The sequence below is a fragment of the Mus caroli genome, chromosome 11 (genome assembly GCF_900094665.2).
Source record: "Mus caroli chromosome 11, CAROLI_EIJ_v1.1, whole genome shotgun sequence".
NCBI lineage: Eukaryota > Metazoa > Chordata > Mammalia > Rodentia > Muridae > Mus > Mus caroli.
Window position 1 is genome coordinate 114,070,444 of NC_034580.1, and position 11,218 is coordinate 114,081,661.

General features: G+C 47.2%; 1 protein-coding gene across 3 annotated transcripts in view; it reads right to left on the minus strand.

Moving 5' to 3' along the window:
• Cyth1 (cytohesin 1) overlaps window positions 1-11,218 on the minus strand; it is an 85,179-nt gene that overhangs the window by 14,280 nt on the left and 59,681 nt on the right. For 2 of the 3 annotated variants that reach the window (XM_021177107.1, XM_021177106.2), the window contains exons 4-9: window positions 7,334-7,400; window positions 6,964-7,082; window positions 6,559-6,639; window positions 5,585-5,697; window positions 4,401-4,549; window positions 3,862-3,973 (exon numbers count right to left, since the gene is read on the minus strand). In XM_021177107.1, the coding sequence (XP_021032766.1) occupies window positions 3,862-3,973; window positions 4,401-4,549; window positions 5,585-5,697; window positions 6,559-6,639; window positions 6,964-7,082; window positions 7,334-7,400 (641 nt within the window). Of the gene's footprint in view, window positions 1-3,860; window positions 3,974-4,400; window positions 4,550-5,584; window positions 5,698-6,558; window positions 6,640-6,963; window positions 7,083-7,333; window positions 7,401-11,218 lie in introns of all 3 variants that reach the window. The other variant, XM_029483220.1, reaches the window with a different exon arrangement.

An 11,218-nucleotide genomic window follows, 5' to 3' on the forward strand; every position in this document is an offset into this window, starting at 1 on the left:
TTGCACACTCACACACACACTCTGTCCCTGTTCCTTCCCATGCTGATACACACGTGGTGTTGCACACTCACACACACACTCTGTCCCTGTTCCTTAGCACTTCCCCTTTTCTAGGCCCCAACTATGAAGAACACCTTTTCTCTAGTTTCTGTGGAAGGCAGGGGAGTGGCACGCCTGCCATGCCTACTCCTCTGCCCTGTTGCTGACAGCCATGCAGGGCCAGGCATCTTTACAGAGACTCTTTCCAATGCCAGCATCTGCCTGCAGGCTCATCTCTGAACTGTGAAGGAGGAAACCCAGCAGAGCAGGTTAGGGCCTGGACTTCTCTGCCTGGGTGTCTGAGCTAGAGGGGTGGGGAAGTAGATGTAAGCAGCCATCGTTAACTACATGATTCTACATGACTGAGACCTAGGTTCCCAGATGGACTATGCCACAAGCAATCATGTGCTGTGGCATGTGTGTGGTTATGGTAGTGAGGGATTCTGTAAGTTTCATGGTTAAGTGGCGTGAATGGGAAAGCCATAGGAACAACATGACATGCATGTTGATACCAGGGAGGGCTGGGCGGAGTTGCACAAAGGAGACCATGTTTAAATCTGAAGGCAATGTGTCTTAGAGCAGATCCTTTCTCACTTCTGAGTCTGAGCGTAACTGTCTTCTAGCCTCTTGGGGAGACCATTTCCCACCCAGGCCTTGATACACAAGGATGGTCCACCCATGCTGACCTCCCATGCATTCTGTCACAGGACTACCCCAGGTGACAATGAACTCAGGAAATGATGAAGAGAGTGAGTTAGATACCAAAAGAAACAAGGTGGCAGGAATGGAGGAGAAAAAGCGAAGCCCGGAAGTTCTGTCTGTCAAAGCTTCCTTACGTCCCCTGGACGGTTGGCTGCACCACAGAGCCCTCTACCACAAAGCATCGCTGCGGGCCCACGGGGAACACTTCCACGTGGAAAGAAAAACAGACATGGGACAAGCAGACAGATCAATGTGCGCGTAGGACAGTCCCTGTGGAACTCACAGGACCCCTCCCCTGCAGGGCTTCTCAGGCCTCCCTCACACAGAGGGCCGACACTGTCCCAGCACTGAAGGAGCACAGTGCTTGTGCTCTGCTTGCTCCGCTCTGGCTGTGCTAAGTTGGCAGGCAGAGGCCGCCCTGGGTGCTGAGGATGATTCTTTGTAACAGAGGATGGTTTACACCAGAGGAGACACAGACAGAGGATCCAGGCTGTGAGTCCTTCCCTGATGATACCCAAGAAATGGAATTAAAGGGCTATAGGTAGGGGTTTCTGGTTTTGAGGTTTTAAAAATATCCACTTGTGAGTTTAGAAGACAATACTTGTCTTTTTCATGGAAAGGCAAATGGCCCAATATGTCAACTGTTCAAGCTTTTCCTAACTTTGTCAACCATGGTGTCAGAAGCACGTGACTTCGGGAGGTTACAAGATAACACCCTCTTCTTTGCTCCCTCACTCCAGAAATCAGGCTGATGCACGGATGGGAATTTGAATCCAGCAATTGCCATGAGCACGCAGCCGATGTTCCTCTGCCTTCCTTGGCTGGCTCTGGGCTAGCATTGTTGACTACTCGCAGTTACTTCTTAGAGCTCTGACCCGGCAGCTGCAGTACTGCTTCTGTGAACACTGCCCCAAACCCCTGATCCTGGCCAGTTCCCTAGGGACTGTACAGTAAGTTAGAAGCAGCATTAACACTACTACCAGCAATTAAAAAACAAAATAACCAAAAATAACAAAATTAAAAAAAAAAACAAAACGCTGCAGCAATGACAGTGGCCTGGCAGAGAGAGCGAGCAGGTGCAGGGTTACATACCTCCTGGAGTTTGGGGCAAGGAAAAGGAGAGCCAAAATCATGGAAACATATAAATGAGGGAGAAAAGAAAATTAAAACAAAGAAATCAAACCCGACTTTTTAATCTTAAAGTGCAGCGTACCAGTCCCATCTATGTATGCCTGGAGAGGGAGGTCAGCCTGCAGACACCGACAGGAAGTGACTACCCGTGCTGTGTGGCAAGACTTGGGGTATTCCCCACATGGCTAACAGTGTCACGAATCCATTTTTGTAAGGCCAGTGTTTGCCAGACTCTTGACAAACCAGAGCAAAGTGAATGATATGCACTCTGAGAGAAGTGTCCTTGTTAAGATACTCAACACTTTTCAAAATGTGTGCAAGGATGCACACATGTACACCCATGGATATACATGTACATATGTGTGTACACAAGAACACACATGCTTATGGTTCTGTGCATAGAGGGACATATACAGACAACTACAGATGGCACGAAGTCCTGCCCTGAACAGCACACAGACACACGGCTGAGTCTCAGTGTGTCACATGGAAACACCTTATCGAGAGGTTAGAAACATGAAGCAACGACCTCACGATGAATGAGTCCCACATTGTTAAACTTTTACTCTTTGGGGTGAGGTCTTGCTCTACCAGTTTCTTGGGCCCCAGGGATTCTCCTGCTCTGTCCCCTGTGTGTCTGGGACTACAGATGTGCATCATTTCACTCAGCTGAGATTCTTGAGTTTTAAAAATATAGGATATCTCATGAATTTACATGCCATCCTGGTACAAGAACCAAGATAATCTCTGCTCTAATTTTAGTATCTCAGCTGTCAAAGCTAACACTTAGCATTCGCAGGGAGACAAACTTCCCCGGAGGGAGGGGGAAGTAAACCTAAACTCGGACACTTTTGAACTTTCCAGCACATTTCCTCTTTATTGGTCAGGTAAGAAGACTGTGGAGCAGAAGGCTGCCTGCCTGTGGGTTAACCATTTCGGAGCCTTTTCTTCAGACCTTCTGCTTAGAGATTGCTACTGGCCACGTCCAGACACTGCAAGGCTCTGTAATCAATCGTTGAAGCGGTCTAAAAGGGAACTGTCATGTATAAACACAGTTTGGGGCCTTTTAAAGGAAATGTCAACCCTATGCTATCTGGATGAGTTAGCAACAGAGGGTGTGTCAGTAGCTCTACTGGATGCTGTCAGTCATGGCCAAGAGTGGGAGGACTACTTATCACAGGTCGAGTAACCAAATGGAAGAGGAGCGGGTCTCTTACAGCATCCGCCCTCCTGATAGGGGAGTCAGCTCATCCAAGGCCAAGGCAGAAGGGTACTGGAACATGCTCTCTAGTGGTCAAAAAGCCTCCACACTTTCATGTGCAGAGAGCTCAGTGACCTCTCTATGACTGACAGACAGAGGTGGACATGTGCGTGCATGAGAACCCACTGATTGCTATTTGGCTACTCTGTCACCTTCCTAGCAAGGCATGACCGTAAATCTTAACACTACAGGCTCACTTCTGGCAGAGGGAAGAGAAGCGCACTGCAGCTCTTTGAATGGCACAATTGTTGCTGTGGCTGCTTGGTGGTTGATTGGGACTGCGAGGGCCAGAGCATGAGGGAGAGTGCTGTGCATTGTGCTGCAGCCAAGGCTCTAGGTTTGCCATGCACACTGCCTGTGGGAGCCAGATGCAGAGGGAAGTGATGATGCACTGGGTGGGCAGGAGTGCCAGGGTAAATCTAGGATGGGAATAGAGAGATGGATATGGCTGCTTACCCACCCAAGGGTCCAGGTCCCTGGAAAGTGCCTCAGGGAGTATGGCTGCCTACTTGGGACTGGTCACACAGGGCCCAGATACATAAGGACAATGTTTATAAGGGCAGAGCCTGTGTCCAGGAGTCTGTTCTGTGGTGACTGCTTGTCAACAGCTCCAGAATGGTCTGGAAGTGGACTGCTGTGACCTGCCCCCTTCCCCACCCCCCAGCGCTGTGTACACACAGCCTTTCCTCCTAGGCTCTGTTGCAGGCCCAGCTGGGGGAGGGACTTACCGAGCTTGAGCAGCCAGCCCTCTCGGTCTGGATTGAAGAAAGTGTGCGTGAGGTCATTCCCGTCATCTTCGGGGATTTTAAAGGGCTCGTTTTTGATGCTCTCATAGAGATTCTGGATAAAAGACCACACTGCATGTCTGATTCGAGAAGTGCCTGTCCTTCCTCCCTTCCTCTCTACTCAGTCCACAGGTAGTCTCTGTAAGGCACAGAGACTAGAAAAGAACATGGCCATTCTCTGCTTTCTAGCAGCTCACAGGGACAAAAATAAGATGCCTGGTGGATAATTAAGGAAAAAAGAAATAGTTGCCTGGAGCCTACTTGGGCCTCTCAGCCTGGAGCCTACTTGAGCCTTTAATTTTCAGTTTCAGATTTAGAAGCCACCTCCCATCCTGATTCTCAGCTGGCCTTTGTGAAATTCACATATTTAAATTAATTAAGTGATCAGGCACTCAGCAAGTTATCCTTCTGCCTCCTCTCCTACGATCCCGTTCAAGTGCATGCTTTGCCAGCTGACATGAAGCAGCTCTGGCCCTGCTCACCCGGAGCAGCTCCTCCGGCAGGTCTCCTCCGTCGTTGATGCCTCGGTTCATGGCGATGAACCTCTCCACCGTAGGCTTGTCTTTGACATTGGGGTTGTGTAGGCTGGTGTTCAGCATTATGATTGCGAAGGACAGGACATAGCAGGTGTCTAGAGAGAGGAGACCAGGCTGTGAGAGCAGAGGACAGGAGACACCAACAGTAACCAGGAGTAACAACACTGGCAGGAAGAGCAGATGAGCCAAGTGTACATGTGTTCCCAGGCTTATGTTCCTGGAAGGGGCAAGGCACATGACCTCACTAAAGACACTCATTCTATTTCTCAGGTATAAAAGAACAGGAAAACAATAAAACGGCTGGGAGTAGTGGAGCATGACGTTAGCCTCCATACTCAAAAGGCATATTTCTGTGAGTTCCAGTACAGCCTGGTCTATAAAAGGCCAGCTAGAGCTATACAACAAAATCTCAGACCAATACAATGTATCAAAAAGAAAAAAATTAACTGCAATTCTATTTAGTAATAATTTGGTCTGCTTTATTTCTTCTGTATAAATGTGCCTATAAAATCACTTTACAGACACTATAATGCACTACCACCCATCATATGTGTGAGATAGATACATACACAGGAGATAGGTCTATACATTACACACACATATATATGCTTTTTTGTTAATCTTATCATTTTCCCGTGCCAATATCTTCATAAGAACATAATGTTTCTTTCTTTCTTTCTTTCTTTCTTTCTTTCTTTCTTTCTTTCTTTCTTTCTTTCTTTTTAAGGCAAGGTCTTGCTTAAGTAGCCTAGCTAGCTATATTCATAAATTTGCTTTTGAGACAGAGTTTCTCTGTATAGCCCTAGCTGTCCTGGTACTTGTCCTGAAGACCAGGCTGGCCACAAACTCAGAGATCTGCCTGTCTCTGCCTCTTGAGTGCTGGGATCAAAGGCTACCACTGCCCAGTGCTGAGACATCTTTAATAGTTATATGCTTTGTAGTTCTGAGCCCAGTGCTGCACACACATGAGGCAAGCACTCCTCCACTAAGCATACCAGGTCTAGTGCTGGTCTTCTGGATGCTTTCAGTCTCTCCAGGTTGTACACACCAGTAAGTAACTGTTCTTGGAATGGATCAGCCTCTTGTCCTAGCTCTCCCTCCCGGACTCATACAGAGGCTCCCTCCCTCACCTGTAGACTGGAACACCCCAGTATTGCACTGACAGTACCGCTGGGCAAAGGCCTCCATCATCCGGTCAATCTTCTGGGCCTCTCCAGGGAGTCGGAAGCTCCACAGGAACTGCCTGAGGGTGAAGACAGGAGCATTGTTTTGACCAGTTCTGCTGCTAGTGTGGCAGTTAATAACACATGGGGAAGGAAGTGGGGGCTTCAGAAACTGAACAGAAGCAAATGTAACCACTGTGGCCTTAAATGAACTGAGAAGCCAAGAAGAACAGCCCCACTTTAGAGTAACACACAAAAGTGAAACACAGATGTTAATCATTTAAAATGAACTCTAAAGGAAGGATTCATTCAGGGCATTCACTATGGAACCCTGTAAATCATATGGGACCACAGCCACAAGGTTAGTTCTGCAACACTGCATCATTAAAGAATCAGAGCTCAAAAACAAAAACAAAAACAAAAACAAAAAAAAAGCAAAACATCTTAGGATTTATATCCACGGCAGAAAAAAATGGCTTTAAAGGGCACAAAACAAGCTTGGTTTAAAAGCTGAAGCTGAAGCCAGGCAGTGGTGGTGCACACATTTAATCCCAGCACTTGGGAAGCAGAAACAGGAGGGTATCTTGAGTTTGTGGCCAGCCTCGTCTATAGAGTTCCTGGACAGCCAAAGCTACAAAGAAAAACCCTGTCTCCAAGGGGGAAAATGATAGTTGATTTTTTTTTTCCTTTCCTTTCCTTTTCCCTTCTTTTCTTTAACGAAATACACCTGGTTTAGGGTAAGAAATGAAAGGGTTTTCTATTGCGAAGAGTAGAAATAATTTCAGTATTTAAGGACAGATCAGTCTGTCCACTCCCAAGACTGTACAAGCAGCAGCCCTAGTGAATGCTACTCCACTCAGGCGTGCACAAGGCCTTCCTGCACACTACTTCAGGACAGTAACAACCACCCTGCCCCACGGCGCCCGGCCAACGACACCCACCGCAAGGCCTGGACGAGGTTCAGGTCGGTGAACTCGTGCAGCTCCACAAACGCATGCAGGACCTGGATGCTGAACTCATCTCTACAGGAGACAGACGAGAGGAGCACACGTCGGACCCTGACACTGACCAAGACCCATCCTGAGCCCAAGCAGATGGCATCCCCAGAGTCCCAGCCCATCAGACCTCTCAGCGTGGCCATGCACAGTCAGGAGGCTGTTGACCTGGCTCTGCTTGCTAACTAAACAAGCAAGGCACCTCTATGCCCCTGGACAAGTAAGGTAATCCCTCCACTCAGCGCCATTGTGGCTCTGGCTGCCCTGGTACCACAGTCACCCACCCCATGGACTTAGGCAGCAGGGAGCTTACTTCTCCCACTGGCTCTGACCCAGCTTTAAGGGCCTCACCTCTCCCCAAGGTAGTCGCCGATGGCTGTCTTGTTGAGCCCTTCCCCTTTATACAGGAACTGGGCGATGTCCTCACAAGTGTTCTTCAGCAGGCCATTCTCGATTAAGAACTGGATCCCCTACACAAAGGTCAGAAAGAGCAGTGATGCTGGCCTGTGGAGGCTGGAAAATGAGTGTGGACCTGGAGCCTGAGCCAGTAAATCCCCACCAGTGGACATAGGGATGGGGGGGACTCAAGTTAGAAACCAGAGCCCCAGACACAAGAGCATGAGGGTAACCACCTGACATTTACTCCAGAGAACAGCAGCTTAGAGCCCTGGTCCCCACTGCTCCACCCCCACTTTAATACTCCACTTCATTTTCTGCTTACCTTTTTAGGATCCATGTTAAATTTCTTTCTGCCCATGGCTACCTGTTTGTTCCTCTGCATGTTTTTCCTGAAAGACAAGTGTGGCCATTAGTGCTCTGGTAGCAGGAAGTTCTGGGAGGCTGGTGCAGCCTTCGTGTGCGGCACTGACACTGTGGGAAGATTGCTCTAAAAGTTAATAAGGAAGCAATCTGGTCCGCTAGGCAGGGTCAGCCAAAGCCTCGGTCAGGCTCACTTGCCTCCTTCTCTCTAGATTCATGGTTTCTCTTAGAATGTTTTTTTTTCTTAAACTTTGTCGTCTACATATTGTAGAATCTACCCATTTTGAATGTAAACCTGAATGGCTTTTAGTAAGCTTACCAAACTGTGCAACCATTACCATAACTAGTTTTAGAAAACTCTTATCAGTTCAACAAAATTCCTCACACCCATTTCCAGTTCCCCCACATTCCTCTTTCAACTCTGGGGAACTCTTGGCCTACCTCCTGTGCACACATCTGCCAGATTCTGGACGTCTCACACACACAGAACCATGTGGACTAGCTGGGCTTGTGTTCCTGGATGCTTTCGCTTAACACACTGTCTTCAAGGTCCATCAGCACAACACTCCTTTCTATTGCTGAAATTGCTCAGCAATGTCCCTCCATGTCTGCCTCCATGCAGGGCTCATCACACACTCGTGCTGCCAGCACACATACCTTATGTGCATAGGCTTTCCTTTCTTTTGGGCAGAAGGGTCAAGGCTGTATCTAGACAGGTCATGGAGGGTTTTAGCTTTAGCTTTTTATTTATTTATTTATTTTAAACAATTTTAGATCTATTTATTACATATGTAAGTACACTGTAGCTGTCTTCAGACACTCCAGAAGAGGGAGCCAGATCTCGTTACGGATGGTTGTGAGCCACCATGTGGTTGCTGGGATTTGAACTCTAGACCTTCGGAAGAGCAGTCGGGTGCTCTTACCCACTGAGCCATCTCACTAGCCCAGCTTTAGCTTTTTAAAATGCCGTATAAACAAGCAGCAGTTTTCTTAAGTGTGCATCCATCCGACCAAACAAATACAGCCCCTACCGTGTGGTTCACAAGCAGCTGAGGGAGGGAGTTACACATGAAGAATGCCAGCCCCCACTCTGGACAAGCCCCTGGGCCCTGCTAGGGCAAATGCTCACCCAGTATGCCTGTGAAGGGCTCAGGACTCTTCCAGCCCACAATCAAACAGAATTACAGGTTCTGGGCCACTGAGCAAAGTTTAGGGGTAGAGTCTAGGTGACACTTTTTAAACCTCCTGTGAGTCTGGCAGACATTTGGAAACCACGGCCACTGCCTCTGTCACTTTACAGTTTCTGAGCAAAACTGCCTTCAGGACCTCATCCGCACTGGCCAAACCCCAAAGGTACAAAGTCCTTTTCTTATTCTTTTTATTTTTTCCTTTTTTCCCAGGTTGAGACATGGGTTCACTATGTAGCTCAGGCTGGACTAAAACTCACTATGTAGGCCAGGCTGGCCTGAAACTCAAAACAATCCTCCTGCCTTCACCTCCCAAATTACAGATATGAGCCCACCATGCTTGGCCAGGCTGACTTGAGATTTGGGACTGGTATGAGTCTCAGGTTATCTAACCACATTTTTCCCAAATCCAGGAATATTACTTTTATCCATATTTCAAAAAAAAAAAAAAAACAAGAAAAAGCTGCTGGGTGAGCTGGGAGGTAGTGGTGCACACCTTTAATCCCAGTACTTGGGAAGCAGAGGCAGGCAGATCTCTGAGTTCCAGGACAGCCAGGGCTACACAGAGAAACCCTGTTTTGAAAATAAGTCAAAAACCCAAACCCCAAAACCAAACAAACATAAAGCTAGCTGCAGGGCAGCTTCCTATGCGAGTGTGCAATCCTTGGAGGCCCTACAATGGGAAGGCAAATGATGATGCACAAGGACTCTCAGCATCTTTTGCCTTGGTTTAGTCCCTTACTGAAGCTTCCTCTGCCTCTGGCAAGCCCAGAACCCAGAGCCCAGACTTCAATTGTACACTTCCAGATCTCTGTCAGCTGTTGCTGTTTCTGAAGGCCCTGGGTGCTCACAGGTGGCCGGCTAACTTCACTGATTTCTCATAAATCAGGTCCTACCCAAAGCCATCCAGTGTTGTAGCTTACAACAGCCAGGCATACTCAAAGGATGTAGCTAGCTAAAGTTCTCAGGTCTCCATGAGTCAGCTCCTGTCTCTACCTGTCTAGCATTCTGTCTATGACTGTTGAGATAGTCATCATACAGAGCTTTTGGGTCAGCTCCTGTTCCAACTTCGGCAGTCTCCCTTGCACACCAGCTGTGTCACCTGGGTCATCTTGAGGAAGTTTAAGTCCCATATCACTATGCTGTCTTTGCTTCTTCCACAATGTTTGGGGTTGTTACAGAACGCTAGATCAGGCCTTTGATTACACACATGACCACCCACCTATGTTAGAACAGCTCACCTTTCAGAATCTTCAATTCTGGAATACCAGTTTAAACTCCAGGGGTTAAAAAACATAAATAACTGATGTATGTATGGCTTTTGTGCTCAGTCGCACCAGAAACACTGATGAAAATTGGTCTATTTTTCTTGATGTTCTTTTTCAAATATTCATGTACTTATGTATGTATGTATGTATGTATGTATGTATTTAGGTTTTTCAAGGCCTGGTCTCTCTATGTAGTCCTGGTTATCCTGGAACTCAACTCTGTAGACCAGGTTGGCCTTAAATTCACTGAGATCCACCTGCTCTGCCTCTCAAGTGCTGGAATTAAAGGTGTGTGTCACCATCACCTGGAAAATTTTTGTTCATTGATATTGTGTGTATATACCTACAAAATGGGTGTGGAGGTCAAAGACAGCTTTGTGGAGTCAGTTCTCTATGTCCACCTTTGCACAGGTTCCAGAGATTGAACTCCGATAACAGGCTCGCCAGGCAGGCTCCTTTCCACGCTGAGCTGCCTGTCAGCCCTTCGATGTTTCTCTAAGGGGGTTCTTCATGTTTTAAGTTTCATCAGATGACGGTGTCACTTGTTTAGTCAACACCATCGTAGGTATCCTGTTGTCTACTCAGACAGCACTTCTCCAGACCAGTCCCGATTCTCTAGCTCATGATGGGCAGATCAGGACACCATGGCAAGAACTAAACCCTGGTAACCAGGAAGTTGTTTTTCTTAAATTCACCACTGAGTGTTCTCAGTGCCTGGCTGCTGATACTGCTGCCCTCTTCAGTTTGCTGGACCATGATAATGCACAGACACTAAGCAAACAGTACCCTGAGTTCCAAGTATGTGTGCAGGCACCAGAAGACACAGAGAAGAGTACACTCTAATATTAATCATGGTTCTCTCTGGAGATAATGGAAAACCTGGTTTTGGGTTTGTTTTTTTTTTTTTCATGCTTTTCTGTCTTTTACCAATTTACTGCCATAAAGTATTCCTGGATACTGAGGTGGCTCAATGCGTAAAGGAACTTATAGCCAAGCTGATGATCTAAATTTAATCCCTGGACCCACATGGTAGGACAGAACTAGCCCCAGAAAGTTGTCCTCTGACTTCCACATGTTGTGCTGTGGTATGTGTGCCTGCTATAAATAAATAAATAAATAAATAAATAAATAAATAAATAAATAAAATTAATTCTTAAAATAAAAAAAAAATCTACTTAGATCCAGGAAAGGAGCACTAATTTGCTTTTTAATGCAGGGATAATTTTCACTCAGTGTGATGTTCGCATCCTAAGTGCCCCAGTCACAGTTCTGACACGCATGTACGCCCTGGTAACTACCACTCCAGATGAGGCCTGGTGCTCCCATCTTCCTGCTAGGTTCCACTCCAGATGAGGCCTGGTGCTCCCATCTTCCTGCTAGGTTCCACTCCAG